The following is a 19,032-nucleotide window of genomic DNA, read 5'->3' as shown; positions in this document are numbered from 1 at the left end:
AGCTACTAGGTGAACAGTAGGTATAATGCACTTTGTAGTGACAAATAAATTGCTCATTTGAATTATGTTCAGGTTGATGAGGTGAGGAATGCAAACATTTGTTTTGGACTTTCTGTAAGGTTTGTAGCCAAGTGAATTCTCAAGACTAAGAAAGAATCATACAAAAGAGTTCATAATTAATGATTGGTAGTGTGTTTTATCAGACTTGGGTATAGATAATCTCATAAAAGCTGAGAAGTCTTCACACTTGTGATGCAGTTTTGCAGGGTGTGTATGAATTAGTAAGTTTAATGTGGGGGGGAAATCGTAATGAGAGAACTGATGAAACTATGAGCTAATTCATTGTTTTTATTTGAAAAAGTTGTTACTCAAAAAATGCATATTGAAACTAGTTTCAAACCATAACCTCATTAGTATAGGGTTCCCATTGCCCAGCTCTGAAGGGACCAAGGGAGATGTGCTAGGGCAGGGAGGAGCATTACTGCAGGTTGTGCAAGGATGTGTTTGCACATGAAAGAGTCGTTAGCCTTCGTGAATCCTGACTATGTTTAACTCTGGCCAGCTTACGTGAGCAAGATCAAGTCTGTGAAGAAGCTTAGAGCATGTGCCTGGATACGGGTTTGAAGGAAGAGTAAGGACTTGGCATGGGATAGGATTAGGTGCAGGACAGAAGAATGATAGGCAAGAATAGATATGGGGCACGTTCTTTGGGTTGGGAAGAATCAGATGCTCTCAGTTAGGTGGGGTAACAGCATCAAGTCAGTTGGTATCTAGGAAAGCAAAATTGATGTTTGAGTGAGTTAAAGATGGAAGGTAATGGGGGGGGGGGTCTTGCTCTTACAGGACTTTGCCACTCCTCTTCTTGGAGCCATTCAGACACATGGTGTCTCCATTTCCCCCTACCTCCTCTGCTTTTGCTGTCTGAAATGTGTTGTTACTTCACTAACAATCTTGTTAAAAAGTAGAGAGGCATGAAAAACAAATTAGTCTTCCACTATTTCAGGGACTATTATGTCACTATAGTTTCAAAGGGAAGCTCTTTTTTTGCTGTAATTGGGAAACAGGTTTTATGATAGATCACCTACTTGTATAAAAACATGGATTTTTGAGATGATTACACACACAAAAATACACCAGAAGTTAAGAATCTAAGCCTAAGATGATAGCAAGGTTTGTGGATTTTGCCTTGATATCTTGTACTGTAAATATTTCCTTTTTTTTGTGGCTCTGGGAATGCTGGTCTCTTAGATTGAAACATTTGTTGGGGTTTTTTTTTTCTTCTTGGTATAAACCAACTGAAAATTGAAACAAGGTTTTATAGTTTAGAACTGTGAAGAATGGGTGGGGGAAGGCATCACGGATGATGCATCACTTCAAGAATTTATAAGCTGTATAAAATTTATACATCTAAAAATGAATATTTTCATATGTGTATCGAATAAGATACTTTGCATTCATGTTGAAATAGCATTCAGGACCTGGAAGTATGTGTAAACAAAGATGTGTATGGTACTTTCTGCGTCTTCTCTATAGTTTTTGATTTGCTGATAAATAATTTTGTGGTTACATAAAATACATGTTGGATCAGAAAGAATATGAAGGCAATTACTTTCATTGTTACTTCCTTATTTTGCAGGTAATAGAGTACAGAACAGTTCTCCTGCAGGTATTGTTTCAATTTCTGTGATGACTGATTTTTACTTTTCACAGGAGAAAATTCAGATCCAGTTGTCACAGTCTTTTGAAAAAGAAGAAAAGCCTGCAAAAGATGAAACGGAAAAGGAAAAATCCAGTGATAAACTGTCCAGAAAAATGTTATCAAGAGGTTTGCTATCAGTCATTGTGCTTTTAAATGTAGTGTGTAGATAAAGAATATTTAGAGAACACGCAGTTTGCTTCCTGGACATCATTGCATAAACACTGCTTTTCTTTTTAGCAAATGAGGCAAATAGATGAGACATCTTTGAGCTGGAGCAGGAATTGGTCCCAGAGGATACAGTGCTTTCGAGGCTTCATCAAACACATGTACTCCAGCAAATGCTTTTCCTTTCTCGCCTATCTAGCTATGCAGATAAGCGTAAGAGCAATTGTTTTGCCTCAGTTGTGTTTAAGCGTTCTTTGGAAAACTGACTTTACTAGTCAGTAGAAGTTACTATCTTATTCCTAGACTTTGTTGTTACAGGTTTTGTGAAACTTAAGTGAGAATGACAACTACCTTTGTACTTGTTCTGATCTTTATTCAACAGCAGTCAGTGTTCTTGTTTTTTTAATTTCTTTTACTTTTGATAATATCTAGAAGCTTTTTATAAAGTTTTGGAGCAAGGGTAGAACTCCATAAGTAAAAATGACAAGTGTTGTATTTTCACTTTAATACTCCTGCATTCTGGATTGAAGATCTATTCTGTCTGTTGAAAATCTTTGGTTTTTAACCTGGAATAGAACTGCAAAATTGATGACATAAGCCTCTCTCTGTCCATGTTTCCTAATGCCTCCTAAAGGTAGAAGACTTTATGCACTTGGCAAATCATTGTACAGCTCTTGCTTTAAATAAAGGATCCAGTATGTTTATCTGGATAAAGTCCCAGCTGGCAGCCAGGTATTTGTGAAATAAAAAGCACTGGGATGGAGAACTTAACTGCATTTATAAATTTCAGTCTTTGAAATAATGCCTTAAACTAGGATATTCTTTCAGAGCTAACTTGCTCAACTGTTAAAGTACATACCCACCTTCTGAAATAAAAAAACAAAGCAACAAACCCAACCCAAGCCCACCCCTCCCACCCCCCGAAATACCTGACATGTTAGGTAATGATGGGGAGTTAAGAGCAAAGTGACAAAATGCCTAAGGTAGGGGTAGCTGTTTTAAATTCACCCAGCATCTCCTCTGGAGGTTAATTACTTACTAGTTTAGGATGTGCCAAAATAGAAAATGATGGAATTTAAGCATCAGTCTTCTAGTAATTATAACTAAATTATTGCTCACTTGCAAATTAAGAAAATTAAAGTAAGTAATTATTCAATCTTACAGTTGTCTTACCAGGCATACCCTTTTTTTTTCCCCTTCCCATCCTCAGATTCAGAAGTAATTCTAAACCACAAGTGCTCAGACTTGCTTGATTTCATTTATACTCTTTTGCTAATATATGGGCACAACTGACAGGGTAGTGAGCTCTGCAGATAAAGGAACTCATTGTCATTCTTCTTTAGGGAACTAGAGATTCCCTGTCCTCTGGTGGACTCCTGGATTCCCTCCAGGAAAAATTGATCTCATTTTTGACAGTTGGACAGTTTGGTCACCCCGTTTCCCACTACGCCAAGAGGCTGCTCTGCCGGCACTGTTGCTTCTAATGAAAAAGCCTGCATAGATTCCGTCTCCACTAAATTCTACTCTTCTTCTGTGCAGTAGTCCCCTCATTGCTAGTAGAAGCTAATTTGCAATGACTGCTTTACATACTGACCACAAAAAGACCTGGAACAGCTAGGATGTAGGCATATGTTTGAGCCATGCTTAACTTGAGAGTAGGTTAACACGTAAGTAGTTCTTGGAAGAAATTCAGTTCCAAAAATATTGTTAAGACACCTCTAGCTTTTACTTCTAAGACCTAGAACTCTGGAAGCCGCTTATGTAAGGGAAGATTGGTGTTAAATCATTTCTTTCCGTGAGAGATTTTAGAAGACAAAATGTAACTTTGAATACTTTGTTTCACTGAAACCAGAAAGGAGACATAAGGTTGTGAGAATTCTTTTTGAAAACTTTGTTTTGAAAACATTATGTTGTAAAAACAAAGTCCAAGAGAATGAAGATTTTTAATAATACAATAACCTTTTTGGAGGTTGAACTTCTACATTTTTGAATGACAGTATTTCTTTGAGCAGCATACAGTAATTCCGTAGGTTGGCTGCTGGTCCACAGAAGTGTACGCAACAGTGCAATGTAGCGTATTGAGTAATGGGTCACTCAAGGTGATATACTGCTTCAAAATACATAGCAATTTGTTAATAGATTGGCAATGTTACTGAAGCTTTTGTTTCTCTATTAGAGTTGGCATAGGGGGTGGGAAAGACGCTGGGTTTTCTGGGGTTTTTTTGTTGTGAGCCTTTTCCTTGGAAACGGGAACTGTTTAATTTTGGGAATAACATGCTTAATAAATATATAGTATTGATCCATAAATACTGTGTTCAGGAATAATTGTAAAAAAATAGTATTAATGTTCTTTCAAAGTGTAATTTTGCTGTCTTCCCCTCCACCCTTAGATTCCAGCCAAGAATACACAGATTCCACTGGTATCGATCTTCATGAATTTTTAGTAAATACATTAAAAAACAATCCCAGGTAAGCATCAGTAATGTCAAATTTCTGATTTTCTTTCTTGTCTTTGCCTAAGGTGTAACACCACCAGGTTTGGTTTTTTTGATGCGGTTTGTTTTGCCCCCGCCCCATCTCTGACCACTGTATGTCAGTTATTTAGGATGAGATTTTGTTACACGGGCTACCTGAAGCACCGATCCACTGTAATTTGTGTGTTACATGGACAAAGGTTCAGGACGTTGAAATTTAAAAGCTTTTAATGTTTAGTAAGCAAATAATGAGTTCTGCCTGTGTGTAATTCTGTCCCTGAAGGGACTCTCATACCCTGTCTCTAAAACTTGTACTCTTTCAGCATCTGCTTGTTAAGAGAATAAACTACTGCCTTTTACTTTAATCTGCTTTGCACTGAATTTATAAACAAAGGAACTTTTTTTAAGCCATAGTTAGAGATACAGATCTTCACTTCGCACGTGAGAAACCAAATCTGATCTGACTCGAGTCCATCATTTGTTAGAAACAGAGTCAACATGGTTCTGTTTGAGGTTTGCAGTACATTGCTGTCTATCTTCTTTTCCTCAGTGGGGTTTCATGATAGGTCCATGGCTGTACATTAACTCGGTGGAATTGTGCTGCTGTCACAAAAGCTATTCCACTACTGTTTGTTATTCATTAATATTATAGTTATGATTTCCAAGGTGATAATGTATTGGGATTCCATTCGATTGGCAAAAAATGTAAAATGAGCTATAATAAGGGTTCAACACCATTTTGTCCTGTAGAGTAAAATGAGAAAGTACAGACCTCTGCTAGACTCTTTCTTTATTCCTGTTTGAAGTCATCAAGTATCCCAATGAAAGTAAGAAACTGTAGTTGGAAGGTCTGCTGTGGGTTTGCAGGTGCAATAACTGGGAAGCTTAGTTATCTGATGCGCACAGATTATGAACTGTGGGACAGTTAATTTCATTACATGTTAATGGGAACTGGCATAAGCATTTTTAAGACTTCTGGTTTATAGTGTTTCAGCTAATGTTGATTTCTATCACCTTGAGTTTTAGCTTTTTCATTTTCTCTTAATATCTCATCACGTTGCAATGCGTGCCAGCTTTTAACTGCTTGGTTGTTGGTATGTTGTAGTAGTGCCTCCGGTTGTCAATGCTCTGTCACTCTGTGTCTCCATGATCCCATGATGCATTTCACAATCCAGGGGCCAGTTCAGGCCTCTGCAAATCTTGCTACCCATGCTAACCAACAAGAAACAACCTAGTCACTGCTTTTCCTTCTTGAGACTGTCTTCTCGATGACTACTTTCTGTTGAGCCTACTGGGCAGAGATTACTTGGAGGATCTTTGTATTCTGATTTCTAAGATGAGAACAGCATGTTACACTAGGGAGGTTCAATAAAATATATTTTAGTGAAAAATGAATACTTTGTCCTAGAAATACTGCATTTGACACCTTGTGGTCCTATTTACAGTCTACCATCATCCCTCAATCACAGATCTTGTCTGTGTATTCTTAAGGTGACTACAGCTGCAGTTATTGGAGTGTCTCATATGTGAGTTGCTGTGTTTTTATTTTCAGGGACAGAATGATGCTGCTGAAATTAGAACAGGAAATTTTAGATTTCATTGGTAATAATGAGTAAGTACTGTACTCTTATAGGAAAAAAGAATTCAAGAGTGTTCCTGTTTACTTAATAAAGCTACTATTCCTTTCTTCCAGAGTTCCAAGAAAAAAGTTTCCCCCAATGACATCTTACCATAGAATGCTGTTGCACAGGGTAGCTGCTTATTTTGGATTAGAGCACAACGTGGACCAAAGTGGGAAGGCAGTCATAGTAAATAAAACTAGCAGTACAAGAATGTAAGTGTAAAAGTCTTGGAAAAAACGTTTTGATGCATAGATTTAACACCTGGGATATATATTATACAATGATGCTGCATCTGTAGCAGGAGAGGCCTATCTACTCATTGGGGACCATGCGTAAAGGAGAGGTAGTTGCAAGATCTTTACTGTTTGTGTTCCAGTGCTGTGTAACAATGTGATCTGTTTCATGATTAAACTCTTTTGAGGGAAAAGGATGTCATCTGTAAATTAAGATTTTGTTGCTTTTCTTGCAGAGATGCCTTGCTGACTTTGTTTCCATGAAATATGAATTTATGTCAACTATTTACCTGTTAAAGCTTGACACCAGGAAAGTGTACAAAGTACATTCTTTGTTTCTTGGAAAGCAGAACCAGCCCTTAACTTAGAACAGGGTCATTTCTGAGTTGGTGAAGGGAGGGGACAAGACTTGCACAACTTTAGCTTTTGTACTGTAAAAATCTACTGGGAAAATTTAGGCATTGTATTTTTTTTCTGGAATAATGTTGCTTACAGATCTCACATGGCCTTACAAAATAAACATAGCAGGCAAGGCATACATCTCATCCGTGGAAATGTCAACCAGGTTAACAAGTCACGGCATACTACTGTACTGTGGGGGCTGGAGACTTCTTGGAGAAATCACTGGGCAAAGCATATTACAAAAAAAGTAGCACTGGGGCCACAGCAACTCCAAGACCCACGCGTAGCTGATGTTTTCATTCCAAGGACCCAGCTGTTCCCTCTGTCCTCTGCACTTGCTCTGTCTCCTCATTCTCTCTCAGAAAGATAAAGGACTAATGTGTTGGTATATTTACGCTACCTAGTTTCTCGTTTTAGCTTAAAGCATTTGCCTGACACCATTTTTTGTTGTGGTGGTGTTTCTGGTTGTGGGTGGTTTGGTTTTTTTTTTTAAGTACTCTATAATTTGAAGAAGAAAATAGGAGTTTACAGCTCCTGCATCCTAATCTCAGTCTTTATGTACACTCTCCATAGCTTTGGGAGAAAAGAAAATCTAATTATCCACCCTAATTTTATAGTCAGTAGAACTGAAATAATAACACTGCATTGAAATGTCACTTAAGTAAACAGTTTCCTCCTCAAAAGTTTCTAGAAAAATGGATAGAGCCTAAATAGATGTTAAGTAACTTATGTATTCGTATATGTGTTTTTGCTTTGGCTATACATTCTCTATCTAAATTGACTTATAAAACTATAGTTTTCAAATCTGTTGCCTTTGCATCTACCAGCATCTCTAGACTGGAGTTTCAGTCTAGCGCTTCAAGTGTGGAATAAGAACTATTAAAAGATTATTTCTTCATATTAATGTTTTGGGTTTTTTTCCTAGACTATTTAAATAGCTTATGGCCTCTGGAAGCCCCTTACAGGTGTAGTTACTAATTAGCAGGCATTTCATCTAACCTGCAGACATTAAGATTCGTAATGTTTTCAGTATTCTTATTTTAAATCACTTTGGATATAAAATAAGAATTTAGAAAGAAAACCTTGGAGACCTGCTCCATGTTGAATAAAACAAAACTTACCTTTTCCTCATAGGCAGATTCCCGGCTCCATCGCTGATCAGTGATGTTACTGACATCAACAACCCAGTGCATACTGGGACGTCTCAGTGGAGTGGGAAGTTGGTGATTGCAGGGCAGTAAATTCAGGGACCTTTAAAAGAAAGAGGTAAGACAGTCTAAAGGTTCTCTGAAATGCCTGCTAATTATGTTTGGGCATCCAGTAACTATTAGTTAGGATTGGGTGTTTTATAGAAAAAGATCTCCTGACTTTATTCAGATGTCCTGGCTAATGAATAAAGAAACAGAAATAGAAAAGAGTATACATATGTTTTGTCTTCTATTAGGCAAATATTTCCTGGCTGCCTGAGAACTTTTTATGATTGTAGTAGTTTTATTGTCTAGGTACTTGATACCTATTTTCAATAACAAGAGTTTGCAAAATATCTTATTTTCTTTCACAAAGTAGATAAAGTACCAAAGCAACGTATATAATCTGTTGCTTCATCCTCTCACTGTGATCTTGTGAAGTTTCTGCTTGCCTGCAATGTACTGTTCTTCTTCTCTTGCTTATTTCTACATAATTTTATTTTAGAAGTTTGTAAGTGTCGATGCTTTCTCCTCTATCTTCTGTTTTCCCTTGAAATGAATTCTGAGGTATTACAGCTGTAGCAGAAAGCACCTATCTTCATTTCCATGCATGTCCAGTATTCATTGCATGGCACCAGTCTGGCTTCAGGAGCACTTCTGATTCCCCAAGGGCATGTGGTTTGCTTGCCACCTTAATTGGAAATTGAAGCAAAAGCTTTGAAGGAGGAAGAGATTTTTAAAAGCAGGTTTGTCATGCCTCAGGAACAGGACTTGTCAGGGGCACACATCATCTTACATTTATGGTACCTTTTCCATTGCCTGAACAACCAAAATCTATCACTTCAGTTAGAATATTAAATATATTTAAGTATATTTCAGTTTGTTCCACTGTGTATGGTATATGTTTACAGAACCATAAATCTTTTCTTTCCAATGACTTTTCATAGACCTGATCAAAAGTTCTGTGAGCATATAAAGGATGAGAAGAGTGATGATTTCCAGAAGCGGTACATCCTTAAAAGAGATAACTCTAGTTTAGACAAGGATGACAACCAGGTAAATACTTATAGAGTATTTCCTTCCACTTGCTGTATTTGACTGTGTATTTACACTGTTTTCCTGTAGAAGTTGACACTGTATCACTTAATTTAGATGAGGATACGACTAAAAGATGACAGAAGAAGTAAATCCATAGAAGAACGTGAAGAAGAGTATCAGAGAGCTAGAGAAAGAATATTTGCACAAGATGTATGTATCAAAGAAAACCTTACGGCATTTTGTATGAATACTTCATATGTACACATGCAGCACACGTGGTTTTTGTTAAAAGATACTTCTTTCCAGGAAACTTTCTGTATCCGAAGGGGACTGAGCAGCTAGGAATCATTAGTATGGCCTGAGTGAGTTGTAAATGGTATTGAAGTTACTGGGAAATTTTCTGGTTTCTCTAATCACTACTGTATGAAACTCCAGCAACCTTGAAGAATTATTTTGGTGCGTTATCTAGCATTACCTCTTGCAATGCATTATTCTGTCCCTTACTGAAATTTAAGTTGCAGTGTTTTGGTACTGGCAATAATTATTTAAAAAACAAACAAACAAAAAACCCAAAAGCAAAACGTTGTTGGGTTTTTTTTAATCACTTGTGTCTATATCAAACACATCTTATGCCTAGTCACAGTAAAATTATTTGAATTCCCATATGTGAAATATCAGTCAGAAGTCTGGACGTCTGAGTCTCTCTTGACTGGAGTTACCAAGGAGGACAATATTGTAAACTATAATTCAATCACAAGTAGTGATTCTATTTAATTATATTGAGTGAAACAGAACAAATGTGTCTTCAAAAATGAGCATTACTTCTAATAATCCACTTTTTCTGACATTTATCTGTAGCTCTTATACATCCAAAACCAGATTCTTGTTCTGAAGAAAGACCAAGGAGCTCTGAGAAGCTAATTTGTTATATCCAAATATTTTCCAAGAGACTTTTTCTTTTTCCTTCACCTTAGTTATGAACAAATGAATAGGTTTATGGATATAAAACTACCTTTTCCTTTTCCGTACTCATTCACTATGTGTTGTACCCTTAGAAGCTTTGTACCAAATGCTAGAAGTCACAGTCAAGGACAGCATAACTGAAGTTAATAATAGCCTTTTTGATTGTATATTCTGTCTGCTCTTTAGCATATGCGTACTTGTACCCAAAGAACTCGGTACAATTACTGCAGTAGCCAGTGTCATCTTCTACTTCACACGTTCAAGCAGAAGACAAGGCAACTCAGGTGGTGTTAACAGACTTGTGAAGTCACACATCAGCTGGAAGTTACATAAGGCAGCGAAGGCCCAGTGGAAGAATTGTAACTTCAGAAAAATACTGCTATAAACAAAATAGTCAGCATTGTAACTATTCTGATGCGAACTTTTATTTTCTGCAGATAGGCCTTTTCTGTTGTCTTTTTTTCACATAACATGGAAATTATCCACCAAAGAGGTTAAGCTTTCAGGCAGCTTAATATAAAAAGGATGCCGTAAGAGTCAAATGCAACATGTTTTGTTACTGCACCGTAGTAGGGGTCCTAGATGCCATTCATATTAATTTCTACACTTCTTTGCCCCTCAGTCCCTGTGTTCCCAAGAGAATTATTTCACTGATAAAAGGTAAGAAAATTTGCAGTTTAATTCTGTTTCATTTTTCTATTTTCTTAATAAATATTAAGCTATCTTATTAAAATGTCAACAGAATCCAGGAGGAAGAAACTAATAGTACACAACAAAGACGACAGATACTTAGGTATTTGATGCTTTCTTTAAAAAAAAAAAAAAAATCCTAAAGTATTCTGCATGTATTTCACCTTTTCTTTTATTTTTTTTCTTTTCTTTTTTCTTTTCCCTTATTTTGCAATTGATGCTTGTGCTAAAAGTTTAGTTTATAACTTACAGAATCAATAAGGAAACATCAGGGAGATCAGCCAACAGCCATCAGAGCAGTACTGAGAATGAGCTGAAGTATTGTGAACCCCGTCCCTGGAGCAGCACCGACTCTGATAGCTCCATCCGCAATCTGAAGCCAGCTGTAACGAAAGCCAGCAGCTTCAGTGGGATATCAGTTCTGACAAGAGGAGATAGCTCTGGAAGCAGCAAAAGCACAGGCAGGCTGTCTAAGACAGGTATAATAAAATCTGTACAAATACATAGTTACATAGCAGTGAAGTACCTGATGGTTTGATACTTGATGCATATTGCAGATGTGTACATATGTAGAGGCCTCAGTCGTGTAGGCGCTCCATGCATATAACTCCCTCTGGATACAGTGGGTGCTGCATCCATAGAATGACTACAGATCTAGCCTGTAGTGCATGGAGAGCTAGAATTCAGGTAACAAATTAAATGAAGACTTTTTTTAAAATGCATTATAGATGTCTTTAAGCTAAATGCATTTTGTCACATACAAAGGATTTGGAAACATTGACATAAGTACTTCAAAATAAAAAATACAGAATTCAACTCTAGTTTCAGTGTGGCAAAGCTGCATTGTGCAGTCTTAGGGAACTGCACTGCTATCCTGTTAGGTAGGAAGAAAAAAGCATTAAAGCCTATGAATTGTTAGTTATATTTGTTATCTTTCAGTGCCATTGTTAAACTTAAGTAAGCTTCGTAGACATATTAATTTAATTTTTAGATTGCTGAAAAATCAGATCAGTGGAACAAAGTATACCGTTTAATTTTAAAATTCAGAACTGTTGGGGGAAAAGATTTGTTTTATAAGATTCTGGGTTTCAAAGATGTGTTAAGTTGTAATTAATATCAAAACAAAATCTCAAAATAGAGATATAAATCTTCTGTGGGTCAAAAATGAAATTTAGTAAATATTTGTATTCCAAATGCCAATATAATTTGGTCCAATAGATAATCTTGGTTGTGGAGAATTTTGAGGCTTGTAATACATGGGTGGGTTACGGGTGCAGTACATCAGAATTTGAAGTAGAACTGTAAAAAAGCAGAATATTATCGCTTGCCTGTATTATGCTTGGCTTTGATCTTATTTATAAAACTTGTTTCTAATGAAGATGTGTTTAAATTTTTTGCTTTCCCCTAAACCACCACTACCTTATAGGTATATCACCACACTTCTACATCTTAATGCAGTAAACGAGTTACAAATTCTGTTTGTCCACTGTATACTTGTATTAAAAAAAAATATTCCAAGGTTGTTCTGCAGATGCCATAAAATTGTGCCATCATATTTCATTTAGCAGTGTAATACTATTTGGCACAGCTTGAAAAGAAACTACAACCTGACGATAGAGTATCTATAAAATACTTTCTTGGAAACCTTTGTTTTCTAAATTTCAAGAACATAAATGGATTCTTAAAATTTGACTGGAAACTTTATTTTGGCATTTTGAGAGTTAACATTCAAAGTTCAGAATGCCTATCTTGATGGTTGTTGCTTCACTGCAGTTACAGGTTGTGGTGATTTTGCATGTGTTGAGGTTGATTTTGTTCATTTTGATCAAGGATGTACTTGGCTTTAATTATGATGGCTTCAGCCTAATTTCTCTACATAATCTAGAAGTGGATACAGTTGTAAACAAATCTACAGGTCAGGAGAAGATTGTTGTAGGCAGCTGGGATATGCTGTTTTGCACAGTTTAAAATTAATAACTTTGTATTTCACTTCAGCTAGCAATAGAAAATAGGTGAATAGTCAGCATCAGCAAATGCTTCAAGCTATACTATCCTTTAACACACACAAGTGAAAGGGATACAATTAGAAATTTTTATGAAGGACTGCAAAGTACCTTCAAACAGTAGATAAATGTCATCACAGCCCTTTTTGAGTCTTTGCTTTCTCTTCTAGATTGTATAGAGGCTGCTAATGAAGAGTTCTTAAACAACTATATTCTGTCTCCAAGTACTGCAAGTAGCATAGCAAAGACTTAATAAAAAGTATGATAAATGATCTAGGAACAGTGCAGTTCTACAGACCGCTCCATATTGGACTTTTGGATTATTGCTTTTAGCTGCATGCATTGGCTTTCAGAACACTCAGGGTCTGGTTCTCTGCTGCCTTGCAATGTTTACAGTCGTTCATATCTGTAAAATTATTATGGCTTTCAGTCAGCTATTTTATACGCCTTTTGAACTTTGAATTGTTGCATACAACTAGGCTAAAGCTACCATATTACCTGGTATTATTCTGGCTGAATTCTTTATTTCAGTCTGAAAATTGTCAGAGGAGGGCGAAAAAAAAATATTTTGGGGGTTTTTTTAGTATTCTGCGATTTGTCCAGCAGATGAGTCAGAGATCTCTGACATCTAGTAGTAAAAAGAAAATGCAGGCTATGTCTACAGAGCATATGAACTTAGCTAGCGTATCTGAAGGGACACTGGGCCCACTGCATCTGCATTACCCCATGGCATGCACATACACAGTTTGTAGGCTGTGTGTTCATCACTTTAGTGCACCCAATGCGTGTGCCTTATTTTGGAGTAAGTGACCAATCACTTAAATGAATTGTGGGTGAACTGAACATTAGCACATGTGCATGTGTACAGGCATGCATTTTCTGTCCAGAAAATCACAGCTAGATATGAAAGCGTCAGTTTACAGTGCAAAGCAGTGCTGAATTGACCCTTGGTTCACAGAAGGAATCTTGTAATGGTATTCCAGGGGAGATGAAGGGGGAGTTAATTGAAAAGGCCACTGTGTAATAATGTACTTAAACGCTGAGCTTTAAGGGTAAGCATTTACAAGTTTATATTTTAAGTGAGCATGTTTCTGTCTCTAGGTAAAAACAATTTCTCATTACTCTTCCTAGGTTCAGAGTCTTCTAGTAGTGTAGGGTCATCCACGGGTTCTCTTTCTCACACCCAGCAGCCTCTTCCAGTGCCAGCTCTAAGTCAGCCTTCTCATGGCACGCCTGCCGTCTATCCAACTGTCAGCACTAGTAACTCTCTTTCCTTTGATGGTGGCGTAAGCGGGCAAGTGGCACCTACTAGCACTAGCTTCTTTTTGCTTCCCTTGGAAGCGGCAGGCATACCGCCTGGCAGTATTCTGATCAACCCTCAAACAGGTTGGTACATGCTTGTGGATGTTTTTGTTACAATTGAGAACTTGGAGAAAAATGCACGAGTGTTTACATAAGACTGAATGTCAGTATTGTCCTTTCTTTTTCCTTTTTTTTTTTGTGTGGTTGTGTTTGTTCAGTGCACTTAATTTTAAAAGAAAGCATGACTAAGGTAGAAGGAATAAGTAAACTCACTTGATTTTCTATAGTAGAGTTTTAACATATTAAAATTTTAATGAGTGACTTACGTAAAATTTTAATGACTAATGAGCACAAAATATGAAAATCCTAGGATTTATTATCCAGAACGCAGAATAACTTATATTAATTGTTTCGGCTTTTTGGGGGAGAGGGAAAAATCTTTCCTATTGCTACTATAAAACAGTTTCAGTCAGGGGAGAGAGCCTGAAAAAGTTTAAAACAGGATTAAATCAATGTTGGCCTAATTGGCCAATACTGAATTTTTAGTAAGTAGTAGGAAATTGATACTTCATAATGTAGATGCAAGGAGACGTGTAACTGCTTGTCTGGATTAAATGAGGAGTTAGCATTCTGTGGGCAAACGTTTACTTTATTGTAGAAGTTAAGAAATCCCCAAAATTTTAATTTACCTTTTATGCAGCGCATCGTAATCTTTGGAAAATTATTACATTTTAATTTTAAAGATTTATTTTCCTTGTAGGAAAGGAAATCCTTCAGGATATATTTCCCATCATTCTGTAGATGGACTTTATTATGTTTAATATAACTTCATGTGATGTTTTAAACTAAATTTTTTCATAGTGGCATTGTTAAAATGATCAGCTACAAAGTTATTTCTCTTCTGTAACTAAAACGTTTAACATTGAAATAGACTAATTTTTCTTTTTCCTTAATATAAATCAGTTGCTGTTGTATACAAAATTTGAGATTTTTAAAAATTATTAATTCTGCATATTGATGCGCTGCCTAAGGTTTCTCTTGAATGCCTTACTGTATGAACAAATAGTTTAAGCCAACCCTGCTAAACAATTGTTTACAAATGGCTGGCTGTAGTATCTAATTTTCATAGATACCCATAGGATGTGGAGGAGGATGTATCTGCCATCTTACGTCTAGGACAACAGCACTATTGACTTAGTTTTTCTAGTTCTAATGTGACGGTTGTACATCTTATATGTAAATTTTCCATTGTGTGTGTTGACCATCTGAAGACAAATAGGATGATTGGTGGTAAAGTTTTGCCAGAAAAATAAGTCGGTTTAGTGTTTGTAGTCCACACTAAATAGGAAGAATGTTGGCTGTCATTTTTCATAGTGTAAGTTTATAGCATGACCATGCTAAAATCTTTTAGAGTTACTGTACAGCAAAACAGATACTGCAGGCACTGAAATGATACCAGCAGCTTGAAAGTGATTTCATGTAAAACCTGATAGAGTTTTTCCATTTAAAAAATTGCAGGTCTTGAGTAATCTTCATTTCAGTTATGTGCTTGTCCATATTTTGCATGTGATTAGTTTCACTTTCTTCCTCCTGTGCTGTTGGTCATTTTCCCTGTTACACTGATGGGACTCCCATATAGCAACAGGGAAGGGCAGAGAAACAGATGTGACTGTGAAAGTTTTTCATCTGAAAAATTTGCATTGTACTTGCACCCCCCTCAGAGAGGGCAGCAGAATTGTAGGCTTTACCCTGTTTAATATCTGTTAAAATTAGCTAGATTTTCAAATTGTGATTCTTCCTACATTTTATCCATTTCTAATGTATTTAACCAGTCATTAATAGTCTTGCATAACAGAAGATTATGTTAATATCTAATGAGTGTCTGATAGAAGATAAACTTTTGACTTATAACGTACTTGCATCATCATATGCGGTAATTGTTCCTTATTGTTCCAAATGACAGAGTTCAAAAAACATAGATTGGTTTCTCAGCATTTCTGACAGAGGATCTCGTGACCTTAGGTCAGAGTCTTTCTTCTCGGTAGTTGAAGATGGTAATTAGTTCTTATTCAGCCAGTACAGGAAACAAGTTAAGCTCCAGTGATTACCAGAAGGTGGTAGAAGGAAATAAGAAAATCTGTTGCCCTACTTATGTGAACATTCACAATTCTTGAGCATTAAAGAGAAATCCGTTAAGTGAAATTGAATATAGCAAGTCTTCTTAGGCTTCTTGTCTATCTCTTGCATTAATTGCCTCAGTCCTCTCTTCAGTAACTTTTACACTTTTATGTTGGCCAGTTACATTTAAATACAATGGGATGAAGAAGTTTAAGAAGCATTAGTCTGCTTTGACAGGACCCTGGCTAGGGTGCAAAGGCTTTAGTCTCAGATTATAGCTTTCTAGAAAGAAAATAATTATATTGGAAGAGAGAAAAATTTATGTCAGCATTTGGACCTTTAAGCATGAAAATAAGCAAATACAAGACACATGTCATTAAGTGGCTAGGCACAGGTCCTTGCTAGCTAATCTGTTCTTCCTTTGATTTGATTTGTTTTGGTTTTTTCCCAACTAAATAAATTCCCAAGTAAATCACTGTTTGTTGATAATTTACTTCCAAGTAGTTTATTATTTAATTCTTTTTCATAAGTCCACTGCTGTAATATTGAAGTTGCAAATTATTAAATAGGAGAATAATACTACATTATTTCATTTGAAAGCTAAAAGTCAGTTCATCTATGAATAGGGGAAGAGAGTCCGTTTACAGTAATCTCATTAGCAGTTATGGGAGTACCACTGCTGCTACTGCTTTATATATTTTTTTTTTAAATATTTGCCTTTAAGCTGTGTTCTGATTGGTGTTCAAATTGATTCAAGGAGATCCATTTAATTGCCTTCTTTTTAAAAGGTCCTTAAAATAGTATTTTTAGTAGGGTTTTCCTTTATTACTCCCGCCCTTTTCAATCCACTTGATTAAAAATGAGTTTTCAAGATAAGCAGCATATACTTATCTGTGTTCACTAAGTAAAGACTGGGATATCTTTGATTACCTTAAATGTTTTGGTTTTTTTAACTGCATGTAGTTTGTTCAGTGAGGCCTGTTTAGTCATTGCTATTGGCAATTTGGCATAAATCTCATATAAAACAGTATGACTTCACTTATTTTAAAATTTTATTGTTTTATTCGTTTTGCATACTGTAAATACTTTTGTCTTTATTTTCTCCAGACTTAGATGATGCAGCTGGCTGTCATTTGGTTGTGTTTGTTCTCTCTCAACTTTTCAGGTCAGCCATTCCTTAATCCAGACGGCACTCCAGTTGTGTACAATCCTCCTATGCCTCAGCAACCTGTTAGGACCCAAGTGCCTGGACCTCCGCCACAGCCACCTCTTCCCGCACCACCGCAGCAACAGCCAGCAGCTAATCACATCCTCTCACAGGTGCACATGTCAAATACGTGATGCTGATACTCTCGTGTTGCTGTCTGATAACAAGGGATCAGTAGGTTGGTTCTGTTGAAGCCTACGTTAAGAAGTAATAGCTACACAGATATGGGTAACAGGATATGGTAGGCAGCCTCTTCATAAAAATATGGAAAATATTTTAGTATGAAAATGTTATGGTATCAAGAACATACCAAGCCTAGATTGCTCAGGAAGAGCTTCTGCCTTCATCAGTAGTCGCACTGTGTGGTTACCCCTGGCATTAACAGCAATACAGTCAGCAGTCTGGGAAGAGAGTTAGTCCAACTGAAATCTTTGTTTCCTTGTCTTGAGGTTATTTTTCAGACAGATGAATTTTTGGGCTGTACGGCACAAGGAGTACTGGTGGCACAAAAGAGGTAGCTTAGGGCTGGTGGAGTATGAACACCTCTTTAACAGCGCTTTGGCCTATTCTACTCACAAAACTATATGCTGAAGAACGGGATATATTTTACCCATCTCCTCTTGTATGAGAGGAATTTAATAAAATAGGCCAGATAAAAGATGACCTCAGCGCTTGAAGAAGAAAAGAAAAGCAAAGAGTGTGTACTAGCAGGAGAAGGGAGGGTTTTACCTCTTTTTACAGCAGCTATTTCAGGCACTACTGGCTGTAGTCTCCTGTGGTATTTTCAAATTGTTCTTAAATTTTATCAGAAAGTTATTTATAGAAATTCATCTAAACCGTTAACCTTGTTCATTTTCCCTGGCGTAAATCTGCTCAGTATACCTGCGTATGCCGCACTAGAGATGGTCTGTTTTGAAAAAGGCCCATTCGTGCTCATTCTCCCCATCTAGTTTATGGAAGCGTCTATGTAGTATTTGCAGTTGTCTTCACAAATGTTATACTACTACTGTGATTGCCTTCTCAACGGATACTGGAGTTGAACCTGCCTGAAATATTATCAGCAATGCCACCTCTCTGATGTTCAAACCACCACAATCTAGCGAAAATATTTTAGTATTGTTGAATAAGTGAAAGTAATATGGTTTAATCTGTGTTTAGTAGTAAATTCATTCTGTCTTTAGATGCTTTGAAACAACTTGTATTTAGAATTCATGTGTAGTTTTTATTTCATAGTTTCCAAAGAATCTCTCTAACAGAAAGAGTAAATGTTAAATCGAAGCAATTTGACTTACAGCCAATATTACGTATAACAAATAAAAGCAAATGTATTTCTTCTGGTAGACTGAGGTATTGAAAATTGCTTTCGTTTTAATTCTACGTAGTCTTTAGCTTAAACAGAGGATTCTACTCTCTTTCTGATAATGGAGCATAGTTGCTTTTCTGGAGTGTAGTTGCTTTTTTTTCTGTTACAAAAGACTTTGACTTTGTTTTCACTCTCTTACTCTGATGTTAACCATGTTTATAAACCTGTTATTTCTTCAGCCTCTGCGGCCTCTGCAGCCTTCTTCCCAGCCTGTTCAGTACTCTGCAGTCTCTTACCCACCCCCGCTCCTGCCAGTCTCCTCTACACAGCAGTATTCTCTGGTATTATACCTTCTGTTCATCTCCTCTCTGCACGGGTTAATCTTTAGTGGATGCTGACCTTTGCTTGGTTGTTTAAGTGGTGTGTGATACCGGTGTAGTGACTGGCTAGCTTTTCAATCACAGTAAAATACTACCCGAGTCAGGGGAAATAGTTCCTGAGACTTTAATGTGTTTGTCTAGAGTTCAGCAGAAATGTATACAATTAAGGCTATATCTCTATATTTAGATTTGTAAAGGAAGAGCTTTCTAATGATATTGTTTTGTTAGCCAGTCAGTACCTCATTA

General features: G+C 36.7%; 1 protein-coding gene across 2 annotated transcripts in view; it reads left to right on the top strand.

The window, feature by feature from the left end:
- R3HDM1 (R3H domain containing 1) overlaps positions 1-19,032 on the top strand; it is a gene marked incomplete at both ends in the record, with an annotated part of 52,805 nt that overhangs the window by 13,588 nt on the left and 20,185 nt on the right. The window contains 12 exons of one of the 2 annotated variants that reach the window (XM_082001444.1): positions 1,711-1,825; positions 4,255-4,333; positions 5,891-5,950; positions 6,032-6,172; positions 8,730-8,838; positions 8,935-9,030; positions 10,406-10,443; positions 10,526-10,576; positions 10,726-10,952; positions 13,608-13,862; positions 17,062-17,216; positions 18,646-18,747. In XM_082001444.1, the coding sequence (XP_081857570.1) occupies positions 1,711-1,825; positions 4,255-4,333; positions 5,891-5,950; positions 6,032-6,172; positions 8,730-8,838; positions 8,935-9,030; positions 10,406-10,443; positions 10,526-10,576; positions 10,726-10,952; positions 13,608-13,862; positions 17,062-17,216; positions 18,646-18,747 (1,428 nt within the window). The remainder of the gene's footprint in view (positions 1-1,710; positions 1,826-4,254; positions 4,334-5,890; positions 5,951-6,031; positions 6,173-8,729; positions 8,839-8,934; positions 9,031-10,405; positions 10,444-10,525; positions 10,577-10,725; positions 10,953-13,607; positions 13,863-17,061; positions 17,217-18,645; positions 18,748-19,032) is intronic. The other variant, XM_082001445.1, reaches the window with a different exon arrangement.

The sequence above is a fragment of the Phaethon aethereus genome (assembly GCF_964289735.1).
Source record: "Phaethon aethereus genome assembly, chromosome: 6".
Classification (NCBI taxonomy): Eukaryota; Metazoa; Chordata; class Aves; order Phaethontiformes; family Phaethontidae; genus Phaethon; species Phaethon aethereus.
This window is presented reverse-complemented; position numbering and strand designations above follow the sequence as displayed.